At 47.5% G+C, this 25,946-nt stretch overlaps 1 protein-coding gene across 1 annotated transcript in view; it reads left to right on the top strand.

Moving 5' to 3' along the window:
* Scml4 (Scm polycomb group protein like 4) overlaps positions 1-25,946 on the top strand; it is a 118,552-nt gene that overhangs the window by 78,747 nt on the left and 13,859 nt on the right. Inside the window, 3 exon segments of the mRNA XM_059272459.1 lie at positions 1,128-1,328; positions 5,454-5,648; positions 20,550-20,834. Of these exon segments, the coding sequence (XP_059128442.1) occupies positions 1,128-1,328; positions 5,454-5,648; positions 20,550-20,834 (681 nt within the window).

Genomic DNA, 25,946 nt, shown 5'->3' with positions numbered 1-25,946 from the left:
CAAACCCTGGAACCCACACGGTGGAAGGCGAGAGCAGCCTCCCTCAAGCTGTTCTCTGATCTCCTCCACATGTATGCCTGGTACACACACACACACACACACACACACACACACACACACACACACACAATGTAAAAAGGGATTTATGAGCTTTTTATTTCCTCTTTTAACTGTAAAATTCATAAAATTCCCCACTGTAGTCTGCTCAAAATTTACTGAACATGGAAAACTTTTTTTACAGGCTTTCTGACATTTTCCTGTAGATTTATGTTATATAAATATGATACTTACCTACAAAATATATTAATACATAATACATTAGCATAGTTAAAATGAAAATGAACACAATTTATGTTCAAATTTTTATGATGAGATATATTATCTTCAAAGTGTGAGGAATTGGGGAATGGAGAGGTGGCTCAGGGGTTAAGAGTATTTGTTGCTCTTGCAGAGGACCTGGGTTCAGTTCCAAGTATCTACACAGTAGCTTGTAACTGTCTATAACTCCAGTCCCATGGGATCTGACACCAGGTCCCAGGGCACGTGGTACACAGACATATATATATGAATAAACACACCCATACATACACATAAAATAAAAAATAATAATAAATCTTTTAAGTGTGGGGTTATTGATGGGTTTTGACCATTATTCCCTGAAATTATAAATAGCAATCCCATTGGAACGTCATACTGCCTTAGAATGATTAGTGTCACACCACGTTTTTTATTGGTGCAAGTTCACAGGGAAATGGCCTGCTGTGCTTGGAGGAGCAGAGGAAGATTTTGTCACGTACCTGCCCAGATGGAAATACCTTTATATACACTGTCCCTATGGGCCACAGTAATTGTCTTCTGTATAGTTTTACCCAGTTCAAGGGGACCCAGCCATCCCTCTGCCCACTGCCAGGAAGTGACCACTTGAGCAAGTTCTGACAACTAGGAAGTACAGCTTTTTAGCCTTTTTACCTTCTTACACGGGGAGGATCAGTCCCATGTCTGCCCTTTGCAGTTTTCCCGAGGCCAGGGCCTGGTCCAGGCCCGAGATGCCCCCGCCTAGGCAGCCTGCAGGCCCGATGCACTCGCAATGCTCGACGTCTCACACCCGCTGTTCTCTGTGCCCACAGTGTGCCTCTACATTAACAAGCAGGCCGATGCGGGTCCGTACCTGGAGAGGAGGAAGCTGCAGCAGCTTCCTGAGCGCCTGGGGCCTGAGCGGCCTGCAGCTGTCCTGCAGCAGGCGGTGCAGGCATGCATCGACTGTGCGCACCAGCCAAGGCTGGTCTTCTCCCTTGTCAAGCAGGGCTACCGCGGTGAGCTGGTGTCAGGTAAGGCGTGGGGATGTGGGAGGCGTGCTGGGGGTCTCTCTCTCCAAGTGGGAGCAGTGGGGGCGGCCAGTGCCTGTCCTTCACCTGCTGGGCTCCAGGGCCTCCGTGAGCTTGTGAGCAGAGTGCATCCCTTGGGACAACTTGAGAGACAGCTGCCAGACCTGGACAGCAAGAATGACCTCCTGGATGACCTCCTGGCTAACCCCTGTACCTCTGTCCTCTCCCCACGTCCAACACTGTGCCTCTGCCTTCAGGCGTATCCACATGCAGTTCCAACCACAGTGGGTTTAAGATAAGATGGTACTTGTTCTTCAACCTAAATCCTCCACTGGCTCCTGTGTCCAAGTAAAAGCCCATTTCTTTACAAGGCCCATAGGGCTATGTGAACTGCTTCAGGCTCCCTCTCCAAACTCAGGGTTGCCTCTCTCTCCCATATTAAGCTCGGGTTAGATGACTTCTTTGCTATTCTTCCTGCATCCTTCAACTATTTTCCCACCTCAGGGCCTTTGCTCCTGCTAACTTCTTTTTCTGGAATATCTTACCTAGTGGTCCATGCTGCGTGCTCCCGGAACCCCTTTTGGGTTTCTGATCAAATGCTGCCTTACTGGAGTCCTCTCTCCTGACCTTGATCTGAATGTCAGACCTTCTTTACCGGATTCGTTTTCATGGCACTCACCACCACGGAGGACAACAGGGAAACCTCACCATTTCAACCCATCTCAGGGCGGCACCTCTTCAAACAGGGTCACAGCTCTGTTTAAGCCCCACCTGCCAGCTTCCAGAGGAACAGATTTGCCTTCAGAATGCAGAGTCCCGACCCTTGCAAATCCTTTGCCTCTCTGTCTCACACTATTCAACTCTTGTCACTGCCTGGATCACCAGGCTTTGCATTATCGGAAACATATTGGAGAGTCAGGCCGATATCTTCTGGCTTGGCATCGTGGCTATGGCCTTCCTTAGCACCCAGGAAAAGGCAGAAGATTTCCTGGCAATGGGCTGCCGGGTTAGTTAAGAAGGAATCAAGGAAAGCAGCCATGGAGGTGCATGTCTGGAGTCGCAGAACTACAGAGACAGAGGCAGGAGTGTTTTGAGTTTGCGGCCAATATGGACTACACAGAGCATTCTAAGACATTGTGCTACATAGTGAGATACTGTCTCAAAACCTAAAGAAAGGAGAAAAAAAGAGGAGGAGAGGAGGGAAGGGGAAGGAGAGGGGAGGAAAAAGGAAGAGAGGAGCCTTGGCTAGGTTCAAGTGCATGTGTCTGACACAGGGTGATATTCGAGGGCCTCAGTAGATATACAGACAGGAAGACGCGTGAACGAGGGCAAGGGGGAGAATCTAGTCTTGGACCTCCTGGAATTCCTCCGTGGCTCCATGTCTTCTTTCCCTGGAACCATCCTCTTACCTTGCTCCTTGCTACAGAGTAGGGCTCAAGACATAGATCTGGGGCTGAGGGAGGGCCCCTTGCTCTGTACTCCTCTATGATGCCACTTGTCTTAGAGACTCTATATCCCCTGCCCATGAGCTGGGAGAGCTGGTCCTGAGCCTGGCTTTCCTGCTCCTTCCTCTCTGTGGCCTCAGGGCCTTGGCACTGGGGAGAAGCAACACCAGAATGGATGACTTGTGGGGTTCCAATTGGCTGAGGGAATTCCCAGGAAGCCAGAGAGAACCATTTTTCCTGGTGCCTGGGAGAACGCTGTAGCCTTGAGCGCCTCCACCTTGAGGTCATTAAGTGTGGGGTAGCTTTTCGTGTTCCAGTTGGAGATGGAGGTCCAACAATGCTGCAGGACAGCATCAATGTGACCCAGAGAGATGCAGGACTTGGGAGAAACAGTGGGGCACCCACTCTGCATTTAGAAGCTGCTCCCCAAACACCCCAGGGCAGCTAAGGAGGCTGCCTGGACTGCAGACACTCTGAGAGCTGAAGGAAGCAGCATCAAAGAGCCGCACAACCCCCCTCCCAGCATGACTGTTGGGGTGCTCTGCCTTAGCCGCAACCCCGAGAGGGAGAATTTAGGAACGCAGGAGCTCCACACCCTCTTGCGAGAGGTGGGATTTCTCCATGTATGCAATCCCATGAATACTTACAGAACACATGCATGACTTGGTGGATAGACCTGAGGTCCCGAGACCCTCCACTCAGGGCCAGTTTCTGTATCACTCAGCCTTTTAGACAGTGCCCACACTAATTGGGGATTTGCAAAGTGTCCGGAAGAAGCATAAGGACAGCTCTGTGGCTGGCCCCTGGACCAGAGCCACTTGGGGTTTTAGATGAAGAGCAAGTGCCACACGGTGGACACAGGAACTGAAAAATCCAGTCGAGGGTTCTCCTTAGCTTCATCTTCTGCAACGAGGGACAGCAGCCTTCCGTCCCATCCTCAAGGCCAGCCAGGAGGCCCATGTGGAAATGAGTTCCACAGGCCTAATCAAATTGAAAAATGGAATCTTTTGGTGTCTGGTTATAATAAAAGCTAACAATAGCAGCCCCTGCCATCAGCCAACCTTCAGGGCATACAATGCAAATATAGGCTGCCCGCTAGGGTTGCTGTGTGTGTGGGAAGCCTAGGGCAAAGCAGAATGTCCTCTCTGAGGTGTCCTTGTGTGTCCCTCACATGGAGCTGTGGTGCAGTTCTGGGGTGAGGGGCTGTGAGGCGAGAGACAGGACAGACACTGCTCAGTGCTTCCGGAAACTGACGCCACTTCTGGATTTGGTTACTGTCTAGAGCTGGAACCCGGTGTTGCTCTAGAGAGCCCCCCTCCCCCGCCCCATTTTTAAATATTTATTTTTATTTTATGTGCATTGGTGTTTTACCTGCATGTACGTCTATAAGGGTTTTGGAGTCTCAGGAACTGGAGTTACAGACAGTCGTGAGCTGCCATGCGGGTGCTAGGAATTGAACCTGGGTCCTCTGGAAGAGCAGTCAGTACGCTTAACCACTGAGTCATCTCTCCAGCCCTGAGTTAAAGACTGTTCTCTTGGGGGCCTCCCCTGAAATCCCCCTGGGGTCCTCTGGTGGCAAGTGCCATGTAGAATTGGAGACTTCAGGGTGAACTCAGGTGTCTGTATCTACCTCCTCCTTCAGACATGGATAGAGATAGACTCCTGGGTAGAAATATCAACAGGTACATAATTACACCAAGTGAGCACACATCCACACTTCCAACGCTCTGCACACTTGGAGGGTTCAAAATTACTGACACTCAGGAGCAGTGAGCTCACTCGGTTCTCTGATTGGGCTTCTCTGCATCCTTCATTCATAAAAGGAAATAGGACAGTTGGAGAATGTCTGATTCTAGGGCTGGACCAGGATGAACCTGGAATATACCAAAGTGCCCCAAACCAAAAAGTGTTGAATTGGAAGGACACAGGAGTCAACCCAGTAGAGTTCCCAAAATGAAAGCTGGGACAATTTGAGGAACAAGATAATAAATAGCCTTTGACAACCCAGAACATGAAACATGTATCCTGGAATCACACCAAGTTTAACAAAATGACTGAGTAAAGAATAATTGGGAGATGAGGCAAGCTTTCCTTACAGAGGAATCGTATGTGATATGTGGGATTTGCTGCTCTTCAGGTCAGGAAGCGGTACTAAACACCCGAGACCTTTGGGAGTAGGCAGATTTAGTGGCTTGACCCAGACTTAGAGGCTGGGCCCAGGGACAGAATGTGGAGAACAGAGTGTAAGGGCGTGGGGCACATTGGGTCCACTGAGTGTGGGAGGCTCACAACCCCCAGAAGTGCCCTGTGGGTATGACGTGGCCCCTGTTCAGTGTTCCGTGAAGGGTTCTTTGTCTCTGTAGTCTTTCTCCCCTGTCCCCAGTCCCATGACTCCTGCTGTGAGAAAAAATATCAGACAAAGGCAAACGGACAGACAGATCTCCAAATCTGAGCAGAACTGGTCAGAGCCGCTGCCACAGTCATGAAAATCAAGGAAAGGAGGAGATAGAGGGCCATGATAACTCAAGCAGTGTGCTGTCGGGGGTAGGACCCTAGAGCGGGAACAGGGCTTTACGGAGACTTCCAGTGCAGCTCCACAGAGCCCACTTACGGATAAAAGGGAAATCGATCACCCTTCCAGCTTTCCACGCCCAGCCCTGAGTTGCTCTTTCTGGTTTTCCAGTCTCTGCTTCCTTTGATGGAAAACAGCACCTGAGGAGTCTGCCCGTGGTGAACAGTGTGGGCTATGTCCTCCGCTTCCTGACCACACTCTGCCGCAGGCTCCTATGTGACAACCTCTTCAGCCACCTGCCCTACCCCGGGAGCCTCGGTGCCTCTGAGAAGACCCAGGAGAGAGAGGATGCGAGGACCGAGTCAGGTGAGGCGGACTTGCTTCTTCCTGCTGCAGGGGCCCTCCCTCAAGGTTGCCAGATGGGGCAGCTGCTGAGGAGCGCGGCTGTCCTCTGGAGGCCCAGGCCCATTTCTCTGGGCTCCCAGGATGACACCCAGCTGACTGGAACTCAGATGTCCAGACTATTCCCATCCTATACTCCAGGGAAACACCGTCTCTCCAGCTCCTGAGAGCTGACACTCTAGCTTTGCAGCCTGCGTGCTTAGAATTTAGACTGTGACACCACATCGCATCTTTCTGAGTGATTTTCTTGCCCCTACTGTAAGGAAACTCTGGGTACTTGCTCATCATTGTTGAGTAATTGAAGGACTCTGAAACTAAGGAACTAAGCAATTCCAAAGAATATAGGCTGATGGGGCAGATGTAGTCTTCCTGCGTGGAGTCTCCCATGTTTATCTGCTTGAAGAAGCTACATAACTAAGACCCTACACTGAAGGAATTTAATTGGACTATGCACCAGATATGCCTTCCTTTGAGAGCTGGTGTTTACCTCTTATCACAGGATGGAAAGTAACCAAAGGTTGAGCAACTTGGGTACCATGGCCACAGAATAGCCCAGGTTGAATAAATGGCCAGTGGGTGGAGCAGGGAGGCCAATACCTCAGCGCTGTCTGCCTCTGTAGATACCAATGGCAGGTGCTCCTTCCTTACTTAGCAAACTAGAGGCATGGATTTGCAGAATTCAGCAAGAATCTCAAGGGAGAGCAGAGACGGCTTGACTTTTTTCTTTCTCTGAAAGTAGCATTGTTGATCTAGGAAAGGTACATGGGAAACAGAGCAGAGCCAGGGGCAGGGTGTTTGCCTTGGTTTCCTTCAAATATTCACAAAAGCAACTGAAGGGAGGAAGGGTTGGTTCTGGCTCACAGTTCCAGGATGGAGTCCATCATGGTGGGGGAGTCCAGAGGCAGGGGCTTGAAGCAGCTGATCAGACTGGGCCTGAAGTCGGGGAGCAGAGAATGATAAACACTGTGTGAAGGCTCGGCTCCCCTTCTTCACCTTCTACAGACCATCAACTTCCTCCCAGAGAATGGGACCATCTACAGCTCAGATGGGTCTCCTCACGTCAGGTAATGTAAGATCATCCCAACAGGCATGTCCTGTGTCTTAGGGTTTCCATTACTGTGATGAAACACCATGACCAAAATGCAAGTTGGAGAGGAAAGGGTTTATTTGGCTTACACTTCCACATTGTAGTCCATCACTGAAGGAAGCCAGGACAGGAACTCAGAGCAGGAACCTGGAGGCAGGAGCTGGTGCAGAGACCATGGAAGAGTGCTGCTTACTGGCTTGCTCTTTATGGCTTGCCCAGCCTGCTTTCTTACGGAACCCAGGACGACCAACCCAGAGATGGCCTCACCCACAGTGGGCTGGGCCCTCCCCCATTGATCACTAATTAAGAAAACGCCTTACAGGCTTGCCTGCAGCCTGGTCTTATGGAGATATTTTCTTAATTGAGGTTCCCTCCTTTCAAATGACTTTAGCTTGTGTCAAGTTAACATAAAACTGCCCAGCACACCCCGAGCCCCATCTCCCAGGTGATTCCACAGTCTGTCACATTGACAATGAACACTGTCACTAATCAAGGTTCTAAAAACAGTTGTCAAACCTGTCTCTGTCCAAAGCTCTATGTGAGACCCTGTCTTGGAAAGGCATAGTTTAGGAAACTTTTTGATGAATAAAAGTAGAAATCATGAAAAAAAAGTTTCATCTGCAGGTCTGGGCTCACAGATTTAGAGCAGAATATGAAATACTTACAATAAAGATGACAATCTGTCAGGGCTGGTGCACTGGCACATTCCTGCAACATATCACTCAGGAAGTGGAGGCCGGGTGATGGTGAATTTGTAGCAAGCCTGGGCTACACAGTGATGCTGTCTTAAACATGAGTGAATGAATAAGAGGCTCTATCTCAAGCCCAAGAGGAGAGTAGGGAAGGACTCATTTAGATCCTTCAAATAGGGTTTCTTGGATACTATATGAACCTTGCCTACAGTTTCGTTTTGATCCCACTTAGACCTTGGAAGAAGGAAGAGATTTGTCCGTTCACATAGAAAAGTAGCTGAATATGATTAGTGTGGGCAGAGGCCGTATAGCTGTATGTTTTTCTTCATGCCTCTATGTGAACTACAAACGGTCCTCTCTCCATTCTCCGGGACTGTACTTTCTACATCAAATAAGAAGTTGGAGGTGTGGATACAGAGTATTCTTTCTGTCGCCTCCAAACCATAGTGTTCTCAGAGACACGTGGAGTTAATTTTCTACAAGATCTTGGCATGAGACTAGCACAGATACATGGTTTCATTTCTCAAACCCTTGCCTCCTTGGGTTGAACAGAGACCCATAGGACATGCCCAGAAGGACACAGTTGGTACTTCCCACAGCCCTGGAAGTCTGCCCTCTGGACCAGCTCTTCTCTATGAATGAAATTTAGGATAAATCTTGTGACTTTTTCAGTTCCTTTCATGTTACAAAATGTTCTTATTCAACAGCTAATGTGCTCGGATGGGTGTGATATCCAACCGAGTTTCCCTCGGAGATCTTACTCCTGTGTTTCCGGTTTCCAGCTTAGCTTCCTGCAGGTCACCTGCCTGTGGCGGTGAAGGTGGGCATGGTTGGATTCTCCACCCCTCCCACACCCGGCAAATCCTGATTGATTTCTGAACCGCTCACAGCCGTGTGGGGGTGGAGAAAAGGAAAGGGACAGCCATGCTCTGCTGTAGGTTGGCATTTGTTCCCTGTTTCTGACAAGTGTTTGATTGCTCCTGAGTGGGCTCTCCAGTCCCCTTAGCATCTCTCACCCACATACTTCTTGACGTGGACAAATATTTGCTGTTCTTTTCTAGGTAGGTATCTACATTTCTTTGGGGGGGGGCAACTCTACTCTCTCTCTCTCTCTTTGGTCCTGGGGTGTCATGGCCTTGATTTGGACATGCTAGGCAAGTATTGAGTCACCCCCCCAACCCTGGATTTTTCAGGCAGGATCTAGAACTTGTGGTCCTCATGACTCCTGTATGGTGAGATCCCAGGGGAGTGCCAGGATGAAGCCTGCCCTACAGCATGGGCCTAAGGTGTTCCTGCAGCTCTTTCCAGATGGCCACTTCTGTTTCTTGAGAAACATACATTCTTTGCCCCAACAATCTCAGCACACATGCTGACCTCTGCAGGGTACCCCTCTTTTCCTCTGCCAGCTGTCTGTGGTCTTTTGGGTTTTCCAAGGGACTCTGAGAGTAATTGAGTGTATAGCCCAAGCTCCAGAGGACAGAGAGCAAACTATTCACGCAGCCATGTTAAAGCCATTGGGAAGAGACTGATACTTCTCTTCATAATTTGGCTTCTAGTCAACCTTCTGGTCAGCCTCAGTCTTGTTCACACACTAAATGTAGATAATCATTTACTGGAGAAAAACTGGAGACTCTCTCTCTGTGTAGGATATAATATTTATTGATGAACATGATTAATGGGGGGAATGCAATGGGAACCCTCAAAGCACAGGGCCTGACATTTATCTATAGGATCCATGACGGGGGATGTATTTGCCCTCATAACCACCATGAATGAATTGCTGGTGAAGCCCACTTCGAGATTTGGTTCTTTTGGCATCCAGGGGACCTGAAGTCGGCCTTTCACCAGGCCATGGTGACATGTCCTTTTTTCTGCAGATTGGTGCAGTTGGACATGATGATGTGACCATTGTGAACCCTGGCTACTGGACCTGGGGCTTCCCAAAGGCAGCCATATACCTGTCTGATTCTGCCAGCTCCCACACAGGACAGTAAAGGATGCTGAAAAGATGGAGCTGTGCTCCAACACAAAAGCTATCTTTCTGGTAACTTACTGTGTACTTAGGGCCATGGCTGCAGGTGACCTCCAGGGCTTTTGAGCAGAACTGCTTACAGTCATCTGACACCATGGAGCCACAAAGTGGGAACTGGTCCTCTTTTGCCTTCTGTCCCAAGTCAATGAAGCAGATTTTAGCATCCGCGACACTTCAGCAGAACAGAAGAGACGTTGGGTACCACTTGTTGGTAACATCGGGATCTTCCATGCTGTGACAAAGGAGAAAAGTGTCTTAGTTACTTTCTGTTGCTGATAGAACACCATGACCAAGGCAGCACATATAAGAAAGCATTTAATTGGAGTTATGGTTTCAGAATGTGGAGTCCGTGATGGCAGGGCAAAGGCATGGTGGCAGGAACAGCTGAGATGTCACATCTCAAACTGAAAGCAGGAGGCCACACTGGGAATAGCATGAGTCTTCTGAAACCTCAAAGTCTACCCCTAGTGACACACCTCCTCCCAAAAGGCCACACCTCCTGATCCTTCCCAAGCAGTTCCACCAACTGGGAACCAAGCATTCAAACCTATGAGCCTACATGAGCCATTCTCATTCAAACCACTACAAGGAGTTCCACCATCACTTTTTGTAATGTTTCCCTAATGGCTGCTGTCTTCCAGCCTTAGCCCAAGCCCAAACTAAAACAGTCTTGTTTTAACATCTTATCCCAGGGAGGACCAGAAGTCTTCCTCAAAGATGAGAGCTGGTTTCTTTCTGAGTCAACCTTGAAGAAATGACATTAGCTGTGCTCAGGAGCCCTTCCCCGATTCAAGATGACTTACAAAAAAAACAGGTTGATCCAAATCAGCCAGCCCATGTCTCTGACACCTCCTACCCTGGAAGGTGCAGAGCTGAACACCTGCTCTGAGCTTCTTCACTGATAAGGGCCATTTTCAATTTTTCCCAAGTTTATTTAGTGTGTGTATGTATACAGTTTATTTAGTGTGTGTGTGAATATAGTTTATTTAGTGTGTGTATGTATATAGTTAATTTAGTGTGTGTATGAATATAGTTTATTTAGTACGTGGGGGGTGGGGCTGTACTGGTTAGTTTTAGGTCAACTTGACACAAGCTAGAGTCATCTGAAAGGAGGGAGCCTCAATTGAGAAAATACCCCTACGAGATCTGGCTGTAGGCAAACCTGTAGGCATTTTCTTAATTAGTGATTGATGGGGAGAGTCCAGTCCATTGTGAGTGGTACCATCCCTGGGCTGGTGGTTCTGGGTTCTGTAAGAAAGCAGGCTGAGCAAGCGATGAGGAAAAAGCCAGTAAGCAGCACCCCTCCATGGCCTCAGTATCATCTCCTGCCTCTAAGTTCTAGTCCTGCTGGAGCTCCTGTCCTGACTTTCTTCTGTGATGGACTATGATGTGGAAGTGTAAGCCCAATAAACCTGATCCTCTCCAGTTTGCTTTTGGTCATGGTGTTTTATCACAGCAATAGAAACCCTAAGACAGGGGTTGTATTGTGTGCATATGGATGCACGTGTGTGCAGTATATATGAAGGTCAAAGGTCGACATTGGGAGTCTTTTTATTGAAAGAAAAGATTTATTTTCTTTTTAATTATATGCATATGTATGTGAGTGCAGGTCCCCTGGGAGTCCAGAGAGGGCATCGGATTTCCTGGAGCTGGTTGCAGTGTTGTACCCATTTCGGGAAGCCCCCAGAGACCACCAAGGAGCCGATTTCCGATGCAAGCACATAAGGGTCCATTCAGGTTCAACCTGGGCCACCGCATGGCAGATGGAAGGAAATGTGGCTGCGGCCACGAGCCCAGGTGTAGAGGTTTTTATAGGGAAAAACCACAAGCCTGGAATTGGCAACTTGGGATTGGGTAGAAGGGGCAAGGTGATTTTTTGAAACTATTGGTCTAGACTTTGGGCGCGAAACCACACTTGAAACCACTGGGTTAGACTTTTGGCGGGGAACCACAACCCGCTGAACAGGATTATCTGGACTGCTCAGCAGGATTATCTAGATATCTTCAAGGGCCTAAATTGCAGACAGGATGTCTGCCGGAGGATGCCGCTCTGTCTCCGTTCAAGTTGTCACGGCACACTCCTGAGGTCCTTCCTGGAACTGGGTACAGCAGGTGGTCTGAGATGGTGGCCCTTTCCCGAAGGTAGAGCCTGTGAAGTCAAGTCTAGGCCTTCACAGCAGGAGGCTGTGAACGGTGCTGAGCACATATGGCTCTCCAGAGCTGCTATTCATCTACGGAGCTGTTTCTCTAGTCTAGTCACCTCATTTCCTTAGTCTCTTATTGACTTGGAGCTCATTACTTGGCTAGGCTGGCTGGCCAGCAAGCCTGGGGAATTGACGTGTGTGTGCACGTGTGTGTGCACACGTGTGTGTGAGTACACTTGTGTATGAGTGTGTATGAGTGCACGTGTGTGAGTGTGAGTGTATGTACTGGAATCTCACTCATGTTCCCACACTCGTGCAGCAAGCACTTGGCTGACTGAATCATCTCTGCAGCCCCCCAGTTTATAAAAGAGCACAAAGCATGTGGGGCCAGCAGACTGTGGACTGGCCATGCCTCCACCACCGCCTCCACCGCTTCTGCTTGGGTTTCCCGTGCACTTTGGGGTAGAGGCTTGGGAGAGCCGCCAGATCCCGTGGAAGGTGGTCATTGAGGCCCAAAGGGAATTTATTATTCTAAACAGCTGACTTCAGTCAGAACTGCCTTTGGTCCAACTTTCCAAAGAAGGAAGAGCAATCCGTAGCTCAGAACAAAGTCTCAGGCAAACCAGAAGCATGCTGGAGAATGAAGAAAATTCAGGTGTCAGGCATTAAACGTGATGGCTGGTTCTGGGCCTCTCCTCGGGGGAGGGAAAATGTAAATGAACTAAAATGGACCAGAGTGGAGTCAAGGTTGATCCTCGGGGCCGGGCTAGGGTAAGCTAAAGGAGAAAAATCTATACTGGCCGGAGACGCAGTTAATGGAAAATGTAATTGAAGCGAATGAAATGCTCCGCCTGTAGGTGGTGTGGCCTGATGCCCTTTGAACCAGGAAGGCAAGACGCAAGGCCATTGAGGCCCTAAGGGAAAACGAGAATTGCTTATCTGTAAGAACAAGGGCGGGACTGAGCTGGAACGGAAAATCTGCGACCAGAGCCTCCTCAAATCAGAGCTGCAGTGGCAGGGTGGGTGTTTGGTTTCTGCTACCTCTGAGTCCCTTAGGGGACACAGAAGGCCCCCTGCCTCCCACAGCATCTGTCACATGTTAGGAGCTGCAGCCCCCAGGAATACGGGCTAAGCCACGAGGAAAAGGACTCTGCACCCAGGTAGGACGGGAGGCACCTGTGTCTGGGCTGAGGGGAGAAGGGCCCCCAACCTTCCTGGCCCTGCCGCCAGCCTGCCCCAGGCCTCCTGCCCTGTGCTCTGGGACTCCAGGCTTTTCTCTCTAGGAACGGCTACCTGGCTAAGCCGCCCGGTTGGTTCTTCGGAGCTCTTGGAAGCTGTGCCTGGCGGGCTGCCGTCCAGCTTTTTCTCTCGGGCTTTGAGACCGGGATCTGAAGTGCTGGCAGCTCTTAGTGTAACCAGGTCAAGCTCTTCTCACTGAAACCCTCTGGACACTGACCAGGAACTAGGCAGGGCTGCGAAGGGCCAGGCCATCCATCAAGAAAGGCCATGGCTTTCAGCCTGGGGGAAGGTCGCCTTAATGACTGTACAAGGGCTCACTCCGTACAGCTGCTCCCTCAACTGGGAAGTTGTGATTGATGAGAGAGAAATAAGGTGAGGTGGAGTGCGTGCGTGCGTGCGTGCGTGCGTGCGTGCGTGCGTGCGTGCGTGCGTGTGTGTGTGTGTGTCTCGATGGGGTCGGGAGTAGGAATGGTGGGATAGCGTCTCAGTCAGGAGTCTCTGGGCATCTCTGGATGGAGAGGTATTGTGTGAGAAGAGTTTTGCTGCATTTCAGTCAGGCCTTCATGAGAGAATACTGGTCTGATTTACTGAGTAAATCAATGAATGGCCCAAGCTCCCTTGGCTGATAGCATCCAAGACCGTGCCTTAAACAGAGTGCTAACACTCGCTCTACATATCGGCTTTGCACACGGGCCTGCCTTGCTTTGGGACTCTCTCTCTCTCCCTCTCTTCTCCCTCTTTTTTTTTTTTTTTTTTTTTTTTTTTTTTTTTTTTTTTTTTGGTTTTTCGAGACAGGGTTTCTCTGTGTAGCTTTGCGCCTTTCCTGGAACTCACTCTGTAGACCAGGCTGGCCTCAAACTCACAGAGATCCACCTGCCTCTGCCTCCTGAGTTCTGGGATTAAAGACGTGCACCATGTGCACCACCACCGCCCAGCTCCCTCTTTCTTTTGCTGCTTCTCCACATGGAGCTCTCCAGGACAGTGGAGCGAGTGGTCTGCCCACAGTGGTCCTGGAAGGCCCCTCCCCCCACCCCACTGTGCCCCAGGCCACAGCAGGCAGAGGGAGGAAATTGTTCATCAAACAGGGAGACTTAGACAGTCAGGAGGCCCTTCCTGTTCTAGAGATTTGTTTGGCTTTATCCATGGACAGGATTTTATACCCAGCAGCGGAGGAAATCACAGTCCCCAAACAGATCACATGGTGAAAAAGAAACACAAAGCTCTCCAGAGAGTTCCCCAGACACCCAAACCCCAAAAGGGGCCCCGAGATGAATGCATGTGCCCTGCATGTACTTCCCTTCTGCTGAAGCAAGCTCTTGTGGGTACACAGAAGTCAGGCTATTGTTCTCTCTCAAGGAGACACAGAATGATTTACAAGTGGTTTCTCTGGGCTCTGAGATGGACTTGCAAGGCGCCTGAGGCCTGCCTCCCCCTGCTTTGCCCAGCTCCACTTTCCACAGCCCTAGGCTGGATTTTCTCACTGGGGACCAGAGAGCTTATTTCAGATAAGAAGAGCTTTGTGAGGACCCAGAGGGGAATAACACTGGCCATGTTACCCGCCAGGCCTGTGGTTTGCCAGGAATCTGTGTGGAAGGGAGGTGCAATCTCTGAGACTATGTGTTCTGGATGATTCCAGGTCTGCTGGCCCCCTCTGCTGTTCATACTCTTGTCTGCCACAAAACTAAAAGGAGCTGTTAGTTCTCTCTGCCAGGAAAACTCTCTTCCTCTGTTTCACCCACTTTAAATAGTGGATCCAGATGATAAATATATGTCACGGTGCAGTTAAGTGTGTAAGTTACTAACTAGAAGTCCTGCCTACCTGTAACCCATCTACCTGTCTGTTGAATGACCTCATGGCACTGAGTAGCACAAAGAGTGTCCACCAGCCATCTTTTATATCAAAGCAAGAGCAATTGGACTTACATGTAAGAGAGAATTTTAAGCAATAGGTTTGTAGCACAGTGGCCCAGCTATGAGGGAGATTGTAAGATCCCTTGGGGAAGTTTTTATTTCATTCTTATGTCTGTGTATGTATGTAGCTTTGTGCATGTGCATGCAGTACCAACAGTGGCCAGAAGAGGCATCAGATCTCCTAGAAGTAGAGTTGCAGAGAGTTCTGTGGTCCTCTGTTCCAAACCCATCCAGCGTGGGTGCTGGGAACTGGGCTTAGGTCTTCTTCAACCACTGAGCCATCTCTCCAGGCCCCTGGGGAAGCATCCCAGTAAGAAGCTCAGTTACTAGCCATGGAAGAGGTTGGATCTAGCTCAGCGTGGTCCCAGTGCTGACGCCACCTTCCCAATTCTTACTGTCTGAGTAATACCTATAGAGCCGATTGCTCCAGATAGCCCTTTCAATCAACTTCTTTTTAACAAGCTTCTCATCAATGATATCATTGTTTGATTTGCTAATTGTATTTATGGATATATACTAAAATACATGACCGTAAAAAAATCAAGAGCCATGTGTGGTCACTTACGCGCTCAGCAGAATTGCACTTAGCAGAATTGCCGTAAGTTCAATACCAGCCTGGGCTACATTGTGAGTTCCAGGCTAGTCTGGGCTACTAGGTGAGATTCTATATTAAAAATACTAAAAGGGGCTGGAGAGATGGCTCAGTGGTTAAGAGCACTGACTGCCCTTCTAGGGGTCCTGAGTTCAATTCCCAGCAACCACATGGCGGCTCACAACCATCTCTAGTGGGATCTGATACCCTCTTCTGGCATAAAGTCATACATGCAGATAGAGCACTCATATGCATAAAATAAATAAATCTTTAAAAAATCACCACTAACAAAACTCATCTACGTGTCCTCAGCCAAACTGTGTCCCTCAAATGACGTGTGTTCCCCTAGCACCTGTGAATGGGTCCTTATTCAGAAATGGGGTCTTTGCTGAAACGACCTATCAATAGTTAATGAGGTCCCGCTGCATTGTAGGAGAAAGGTACAGATAGTGCCCACAGGGAGAACACGGGCTGAGCCTGGAGGACTGTTCCTGCAGCCAAGGAATGCCCAGGTTGTGAGTGACCTCAAAAACCCGGGAGAGGCCCCTCCCGTACACTCTAGAAGGAGGCTAAGCCCTCTGCCACCTCCGCTCTGCACTTAGGGCTTCCAGAGCATGGGAGAAAGGCAGCTGCTGTTTTCAGCTATCTAGTTTGTGATGAATGCTTCACCCCCTGTTTTACCTAAATCTGTGGCTTGTCCTGCCAGAGGACACATTCGACCCCAGGGAAATGCTGAGGCGGTTGTTCAACGCCTTTCAGGTTCGTAGCACAAAACAACCCAGAATGGCTTTAGTCATTTCCCACTTGGTATGCCGCGCAGCACTCCCACTGATACACACGAGGAAAGAGCTGGTTTAATCAGGCTCCAGCGCATTTGCCCTGTCGGTCCTTTGCTTTTTAATTTTTGGTGGTACGAAGGTTAAAATTAGAGCTTGCCCTTGTTAGCCATGCGCGAACCGCCCTGCTACGCTTCAGCCCTCTGTTGTTTTGTTATGTTTCGTTTTTATTTTGAGACAGGATTTCTAAGTTGCCTAGGCAGGCCTGGAACTTGCAATCATTTTGCCTCAGCGTCCAAGTACCTGGGATTATAGGCCTCACCCTCACACCTGTGCATCTGAACTGCTGTTCATTCATGTCTCTCGGGAGCAGGTGTGAGGTGTGGCGACTTGTCCCCATAGTTACCCACCTAGGCAGACTTTGGAGTCACCAGAGTGTCCTTTGTGGGGAGGGTGTCCTGGCTCAGTGCTCTCTGAGACGGTTTTTCTCTTCTGACTGAGTCATCAGGAAGCTGGCTTTTATTCCTTGATTCTCACCCAGGGTCATCAGCAGCTTTTAAAGCAGTAAAGTCGTGTTCCCATGCTCCCCACCCCTACTGTTTGCCATAGAATGATCTGTCTGCTTCTGCATTTTCCACACTTACATGGCTGGTCTATCTGTGTTCTCTATAAGAGATGATCAGGACAATTCAGGCACGTCCTCTTTAGATTTAAAATATTTAGCACCGTGTTTTATTAAACCGCTTGTCATTGTTTGTCACAAATCTACTTGAAATTCCATGTCACCACTTTACGACATGAGCTAATGCATCTTCTGAGTAATGACCGTGTTCTCGCTGACACTGGCTCAGTGTTTACCCAGTAAGTGTTATCAAGCTCCCCTCTATGCCAAGCTCTACGGAAGAAACTATTATCATTTCATGTACACCAAAGTACCTGCCGCTTGGAACCAGGGAAGGACCGGCTATGAGAACTTCCCAGTAAAGGGAGCATAGGCTGCCTTTCTGTTCACTGGCTTTACAGCCTTACTGGCCTACGGGATGTACTCAGCAGGTGTGAATGTTCCTTCTTAGTCAGCGTGGAGAGGCTAGCTTCCAGAAAACACCTTGCAGCATATGGTCAGGCACACAGGTACATTTAGGGTGCCCAGGCTTCTGTGTCCTAGTGACCAGGACAGTGTTGTCAAAGTTGGCGGCAAAGCTCTTAGGCGTTTGATCACAGCTTCCAGTCTGCAAACCACTGTCCCTCTTCAAAAATAGCTGTATTGGGATTTAATTCAGGTATCACCAAATCCACCCATTTAAGGTACAGTTCCAGGAGATGTGCATTGTTACCCTAGCCAAGTGCAGGGTTTTGTCGTCACCTCAAGAAGAAAGCACGTGTTTTTTAGGTATCACCTTCTTCCCCAAACCACAGCCCTAGGCACCCACTCTAGAGATGCTTGTCTTGAGTACCCGTGTTCATGGAATCATTGACTATGCGATGCTTTGCGACCTTCTTACCCCGAGCATAATGCTTCAGGGTGCATCTGTGCTGTAGCCGGCATCGGCTCTTCCCTCTTCCTATGCTGAGATAGTTCCCTTGTATAGTGTAATCCATTCACCCCTAGTAGACAGGTGTGTTGCTTCTGTCTGTGAACACCATTACTGTAAACACTCGTGCACAGGTTTTTGTATGGGAAAGTGTCTTTATTTCCTTTATGCGCACACCCAGGAGTACAATTTCTGAGTCATGTGAGAATTCTGCCTTATGTGTTTGTTTTCCAAAGTGGCTGGGCCACTCTTAATTTATGAGCAGTAGGTGAGAGTTCTGATTTCTATGCAGCACTTCTTATTGTCTGTTTGGGGAGCTTTGTGGTACTGAGGCCTTGCGTGTGTTAGGCCAGCAATGTTTCTCCTTGACCTTACCATGACAATTTTCCTAGGTGTGTTAATTACAATAAAGAAATTAGTGAGGATTCTAACAGGGATTGTGTTGATTTTGTTGAACATTTTGAGTATATTGCCACCTTAATGATAAAAAAGTCTACGACTATGGTATTTTCACCATTCATTTGCATCTTCTTCCAACAGTGCTGTGTATTTTTCCAGCTCATAAATCGAGATTTCTTTTGTTTAATACATTTTCAAGTGTTTCACTGTTTTAATCTTATTGTGTGGAATTGCTTTCTTAACGTCATCTTCAGATTGTTCAGTGGAAGTATATAGAAATACAATTGATTTTTGTGGATTGATTTTGCATCCTACAACCTTGGTGATAATTTATGAATTCCAATCATTTTAAAACTGGGTTCCAGAGGCCTTTGCATGCACAGAGGCCGTCTTACTTCCTTTCCCAATCTGGAAGACTGTCCTTGCTTTTTCTTAGCAAAAATTTCAGCATGGCTGAAGCCTCCAGCAGAAAGCTGATGGCTGAAGCGGTGGCCACAGGGAACAGCATCCACTCTTTTCCCACAAACCGTGATGTCACCTGTGGACTTTCGAAGAGCCTTTGTTAGGCGATTCCCTTCTGTCCTGGTATTGACTGATATTTATCATGAAAAGGTACAAGGTTTTGTCCCAGGTTTTTCTGCCTCTATTGAGGTGATCACGTAGTCAATACGGCATATTAATTTATTTTTGGATGTTGGATTACCTCTCAATTCCTCCTTGGTTGGTGTAACTCTTCCTGAATGCCATCAGGTTCAGTCTTGTTAGTACTTGGGGAGGATTTCTGCATCCATGTGATCAGGAGCCTGTTGCCTGGAATTCTCTTTTCCTACGGTGTCTGTCTAGATTTGGTATCAAAGTGGCACTAGCTTTATAAAATGAGTTAGAAAGCATTCTCTCCTCTTTTACTTTTTTGGAAGAATTTGTGAAAAATCTGTATTTTTTTTTTAATCTTGAAATGTTTGGTAGAGTTTGCCTCTAAATCATTTGTCTTTTCTCTTTCTTTGTGGGTATTTTTTTAAATTGCTAATTCAGTCTCTTACTACAGTTCTATGCTATACAGATTATCAGTTCTTGAGTCAGCTCCAGTAATTTGCCATTTCATTCAAGTTACCTAATTAATTACAGTCATTTATCACATGCTTTAACTTTCCTTATTCCTGGAAGGTTGAGAGAAAGATGAGTCTGGCGATCTGAGTTGGCTATATTTTTGTCAGGTCATCTAAAGAAGTGTTCATTTTCTTAGTGTTGTCAAAGAACCAGCTTTTGCTGTCACTGTTTTTATCTCCCAGTGTTTTTCTATTAAATTAATTTCTGCTCAAATCTCTATTCATTTGCTCTAAATTTAATTTGCTGTTTTTACTGTCTTAAGGTTATTCATATGGAACTGTTCATCCTGTACAATACAAGGTGGCTTTATTTTATTTCATGCGTACGGGTTATTTGCCTTGCATGCATGTCTGTGCACCACATGCATGCCTGGTGCCTGCAGAGGCCGGAAGAGGGTGTTGGCTCCCTTGGACCTGGAGCTATGGACAGTTGTGTGTCAACACACAGGTCCTAAGAATTGAGCCCAGGTCATCTGGAAGAGCAGCAAGTGCTCTTAACTGCTGGGCCATCTCCCCAGCCCTAAAATAGACGGTTTTTTTGCACCTGCAAAATTTACCAAGTTACTGCCATGTTCTTAAGTCTTGAAGGCCTTTGTTTCCAGGCAGTCTCCATGGAAGTCCCCAGAGTGAGACCAGCTACTTGCCCTAATAATATCAAATACTAGATTTTCATTACCTTCTTGAAGGAGAAATTGAGACATGGTGACGATGTCTGGGTCCTGGGTTTCTTCATTGCCAATCCTGGAACACCTGTCCTTGTTACTGATTGTGTTTCTTTTGGGATATCAGGGTCTGTTTTGATGGTGTTTAATCTACAATTATTGATGAAGCTAAAAAGATATGATTTTGACTAGGTGGGGGTAGAACGGTTTTCTCTTTATGTCCATGATGTATCTAGACCTTTACACACACACACAACACACCCCTACACACACACTTATACACATACACACACATCTACACACACACACCCCTCTACACATACCTATGCACACACCTACAAACACACACACACACACACACACACACACACACACACACACACCATTGGTCACATGTACAGCTCACAAGCATAACTATTGATTTTGGGGGAAGGGGGTTATTTCCAAGTGATTAAGGGCCAAGACAGCTACTGTTACTTCTAAACATGGAAGAATCTGTCTTTTGGTCCCTCTCTGCTGAGGCAAGATCTCAATCTGCTGCCAGCGAGTGCTCTTTGGACTATTCTGTGTTCATTTCTCCTCTTCGCAGATGCTCACTGGTAGTAACGACCGTGTCAGAGCAGGGTTTGTCAAGGCTGAGGTAGCTCCCTGGACTGCTCTCTCATGTCTTTCCTTGTGTCCCTTACTTTTTAGCCCAGGCGGCCACTGCTGAAGAGTGTCTGGCAAACCCTGTAGGCATGAGCCGCTACAGCATGGACACCTCCTCCACGGCCTTTAGCCACAGAGGCTCCTTGACCCACTCCTCCTCACAGTACTACAAGAGGCGCAACTCTGGAGACAGCCACCTTGGGGGAGGCCCTCCCGCTACCACCGGTGGTTCCCGTACCAACCCTGTGCCCTTAGGAGGTCCATCGACGCCTGGACTGAGGTTCCCAGCCTCCAGCCCCAAGAGGAGTGATGTCGAAGGAGACAGATGTGGTAATGTAATGCGTGCCCTGGCTTCCTCGTGGCTTAATGGCCTCCACCCTGGCCGTGGAGACACAGCTTGGGGAGGGCAGGATTATATTACAACGATTTGAACAAGACACTTCTGGGAAAACAGAACTTTCCACAAGCCCCTTGAAGTTTTGTTATTCTTATAGGCAGCCAGTGTCAACTTTTTGATCATAAATGAAGGTAATGACATATTAAGTTAGGAATAATTAGTCCACTCACTCAAATGCCATTGACATTCAAGAGCCCAGTGAGGTGTTCCCTCTCAACGCAGGGCCTGGTGCCCTGTTCATCTTGTGTCTCCGCCATGCCCGCCTCTCTGGCCACCCTGCATCTAGTGGATGGGAGGGAGGATGACATACGTGATGCCCTGGAAGGGATGGGCATGGATCCCACTCAAGATCCATTGGCAAGACTGGATCACTAGATCCCACTTACCCAGGAAGGAGCCCAGCTCTGTGCCCGGAAGAAAACAGCAGCATATGTAGGCAAAGAGCGTCTTTTGCACAGTGGGTGATTAATTCATCCGTGACCCGAGCTCACTGGAGAAGGCAGAAAAGACAAAAGTGTCTCAGTGCTGGTCACTAGGCCCTCCCGTCTCCCTCACCAGAGAAAGGTAATACATGAAACATGCTCCAAAGAACTAGGTGGAGGCCATTCCAAGAGATGCTTTACAACAGGGGGGTCCAATCTGCAGCTTGTGGCCCTCCCGTAACCAGAGTGGCAATGAAGTGAGTACAACGCGTATCATGTGACATCGTACTGCGATGTCAAAGGACAGGGCACCCTTGCTTCACAAAGTCATTTTCCAGCTTTGGTATTTCATTAGTGGATTAGAAGCCACAGCGCAGAACGGATAATTTTGTGGATGAAGCAGCCTGGAATTCTGGATTTGCTCTTCTCTAACTGTGTGACCCTATTCAAGTCCTAGTTTCTCTGTCCTTCTGAGGGAAAAATTGAAGTGGGGTACCAGCCACCCTTCCCTCACAGAATCATGAGGAAGGTTAAACACGTTCACGTGTAGCTTTGGCAGAAGGCCCAAGTGGTTAATAACCACTAATACCGTAGATCCGTGAGTGCCCGGTCCCGCGGGCCAGGTTATTTGATGAGACTCGAGGAGGCACCTCCTGAAAGATCAATGGGGGTGAGAGAGAAAGGAGACCAGGCGCGTAAAGGAAGACAGAGACATTCTGAGTTGCGTCGAGGTCTCCGTTTATTGACTGGGTGTTGAGGCTTATAAACAGGGCTTCAGGCAGGGAGGGGGAACAGGGGAAGCACGGAGAGAAGGATGGAAAATTCCTAAGGGAGGGTGAGGTCACTTTGGTCCCAGGCCCCTGCAGCTGGCTGATTAGCAGGTACTCCAGGAAGTTGTACAGCCCGAGGTTAGGCCAGGAACTTCCTGCCTTTGTAAGGTTTGATAAAGTAAGGACACCACTGTCCGGAATCGGTCCCCAACAGTTCCCCCTCTTTTCTCAAAAATGGATCAAGTCCATGTGTCGGGGTGGCTAAGGTCCGAGAGAGTCCCTGTCTTAGGCTACACAGGGGGCTTCCCACGCTCGGCAGCATGCCGTGTTGAGCCGGTCTCGGGCGACCTCTGTATGCTGTTGTCTCCGGCGTGGGCCCTGTACTATTCCCGTCGTTGAGTACCCTCTAGCAGGACCGTGGGGATGTTAGGGCCTTAGGACACTGAATCTGAGTCCTTGATGGGGCTCCTGGCTGGCCTCCTCAGAATCTACTCTGTGATAATGAATCGAGACGTGTTGTGGTAAGGCCGAATCAATCTGATTATTGATAAATCGAGTCAACCGCTGAAAGGCCCAGGGACCAAAGATCAAACCACCCGTGCTGATTTTTAAACTCCCTTTTTCTTTGAACCAGCCTTTCCCGTAATTTTTCCATCGATTTCCTGACAATACCAGTATGGTCGGCATAAAAGCAGCATTCTCCCTTCAAGGCTGCACATAATCCCCCCTCCTTTAAAAAATAGTAAATCCAGACCTCTTTTGTTTTGTAACACAACCTCAGAGAGCGAGGTTAAAGATTTCTCCAGAGCAGAAATGGATCTTTCTATGGCCTCTAGGTCAGTAGTCATAGCCATTTGTGACTGCATAAGGTGGTTGCTCTGCACGAGAGCAGTAGTTCCTGTACCAATTCCTGCAGTGATGCCCCAATACCTAACAAGAGGGCAATAGTTATAGACACAGGTTCTCCAGTGTATCTGCCTCTCTGCTCAAAGAATTCCATATCGGAGACTAATTGGACCAGAACATAAGAGTTTTCCCATTATCAATGGCAAAGCGAGCTTCCCCTTATTTAGTTTTTGCCATCTGCAAGTGTGTCATGGGTTCCGAGGTGGATATTGGAATTCTAGCATCCTCAGTTTAGTGGTACCCAGACATGAATCATCATTTAGTTAAGACATCAGTGATATAAGAGCCAACAGTAATTAGCAGAAGCACAAGGCCAAAAGCCTTATGATGGCTGACAGAGTTCCTTATCCTCAAGGAACTTGGAACTTTATCTCAGGTTCCCTATGACAAGAAATTCCCTTTTGATCTAACATTCTGGGGTGGGGGGGAAACAGGGGAGATGTTTTCTCTCTTCTGTAATTACTTCCTGCTGACATTGGGACGTTGTCGTCAAGGCCCTGGAAAGCCAGAATGTTAGTCAAAGACAAGAGGGAATGTTTTATTGACCAGCTGAAGAGATGGTATGCATATCGGCTGAATTGGTCCATATCAGCTTTCAGCAAGTTCAGGGCTCACAGTCATTTGCAGTAGGTTGTCACCAGCAAATGATGCTTGGATGTATCTGTCAGCCAAGTGGAAACCTGTTGAGACAGATATAAACTAGGAACAGGAGTTAAAACTTATGAACTTATTTGGAACTTTTAGACCCATAGTCTTAGTAATTTGTAGTATTATCAATTTGCCCTGAAATCCATAGTGTCTTTTCTATCTAGAGAACCAAATATAGATTGGACTGAAATTTCCTTGGCCCAATGAAAAGCATCTGTAAGTCTATATTTACAACCTGTTTATCTTTTTTAAAGAGACTTATTAGCTTTAATTAATTAATCCATTGATCAATCAATTACTAAGCTGAGAAAGCTATAGCTAGTCCAGTCATAAATGTCATCAAAGATCTGAGAAGGATAAACTTTACCTGAGTGCAGACTTTTAAGTCTATTTAAAAAACAACATAGACTATTCATTACCCAGACTGTCATCATCCCAGGCTCCTATAGTCTTCATAGTGTTGGCAGGACAGCTGTCAGGACAGCATTGTCCACAATTCAGGTGGCATCTTCTTGTCGTTGTTTCATATCTTCTTTGGAGACCTTGGGAGTCATTGCTAGGAGCTGGGGAGCTCGGAGTCTCTGTTTGCTATAGTAAGCTTTTTATCAAATAATGTAAATGCCATATTTATCAGATCCTTGACAGGTTTGAGGACTATTATCTATTAAATGTATCCAAGCCAAACAAATCTAGGCCTAATCTTGAAAATATCTCTAAGTTTGGTAACAATAACCAGGCCAATTTGTTCTCCTATAGATATATTAGTCAAATATACCTCTTAGTTTTTTTTTTTTTTTTGAAAATAGAACAGTTTATGCTTTAAACTAGTATCTGAATAGCCAGATGACTAGTATTAACTTGCATTTCTTAACACAAAGGACATGCAAACTCAGACATTCAAAACCAAACATACATGTGGCCACATTTTTCATTCATACCTGTAGAGTAGACAGACATTTTTACAACTATGACCCTTTGGAGTCTCAATGTAACAGCAGAATAGCAAGACAAAGAAATATGAAACATGTTTCTTTTTTTTATATATATACATATCTCAAGTCATTTTTTATAAAAACATTATTTTTTATCTTAACCAACAATAATTTGAAACCAATTCTCTTAAATGATGGCAAGTATTTGTAACCCACTGAACTCAAATGACCAAAACCCATGTAAATTTTTGTTTTTCCTGTGGAAACAAAAGCATAATTTTCCCAGTATCTTGAACTGGTAATTTAACATTTCTTTTTAAGCAATATCAGGACAGAGAAGGGCTAACAAGAGAAGCTGCTGGCCAGCAGAAGAGACCTTGAAGTTATCACAGTAAAGGAAGGGAGGGTCAGATTCTTGTCAATTGCAGGCAGTCCCCATTGCCCTGTCCAAAGCTCCCATCTTTGCCTGCCTGTATGGAGAGCACGTACCCCACCCTCCTGAGAGCAGCCAGCTGGCTGCAGTCCTGATAGCAAGAGAGTTAGGGAGGGAAGGAGGTGGCCTTTGTTATGCCTCTCTTTCCTCCTCTTCCTCTAGAAAAATAAGGGAGGTTAGTAGACAGAAACAAATAACATTTACACAGACAATTCAAGAACTGGAACATCAGCACTGAGACGACGGCCTCATTCACAGCCAGCAAGCCCCTCCTGCAGTATGCAAGCCCCATCTGGCAGGAGCTACCTGTTTATCTCAGTTCAATCAGGGAGTGGGGGTGGGGAACTCAGTTCCCTCTATTGTGGCTCACACATCCTTCCAGTGGGCTAGGCAAAGGTCTAGTAGAGAAGAAGGGAACTGTCCCATAGCGTCCGTCACAGTCAAGTCAACAAAGAGAACAATTAATACATTACACACAAGACCAAGGGCACACGAAAAAACTTTGCCCCAACAAAACAACCAACAAAGCTCCAAGAACAATGACAGCCTGATGTGCTCTGGGAGGTGAGGGGGTAACCCTCCAGGCTCAATCACATCAAAAACAATCCAGACTCGAGGATCTCTGTCCTTGATCAAACAGACATCAGGGGCTTCCACATCCCTGTCAGTCAGACATGCACCTTTTTTTTTGTTGTTGTTGTTTTGTTTTGTTCATACACTTTATTATTCTGTGACAGTTCTCTCTCTACACAGCTTCTATTCTGCTGTCATGTCTAGCTCCTTTCTTGACTGATTTCTCTATATTTATCTACCTCTAGGTTCTATCTTAATTCCTTCATATAGTTCTGACCCTTCTAGGTTCTCATCTATCTAGTTCTTTCCCCTATCAGCTCCTCTCCCATCTCCTTCTCTCTCATCTGGCTCTTTCTCATCT

The sequence above is a fragment of the Peromyscus eremicus genome, chromosome 8b, assembly GCF_949786415.1.
Source record: "Peromyscus eremicus chromosome 8b, PerEre_H2_v1, whole genome shotgun sequence".
Lineage (NCBI taxonomy): Eukaryota > Metazoa > Chordata > Mammalia > Rodentia > Cricetidae > Peromyscus > Peromyscus eremicus.
This window is presented reverse-complemented; position numbering and strand designations above follow the sequence as displayed.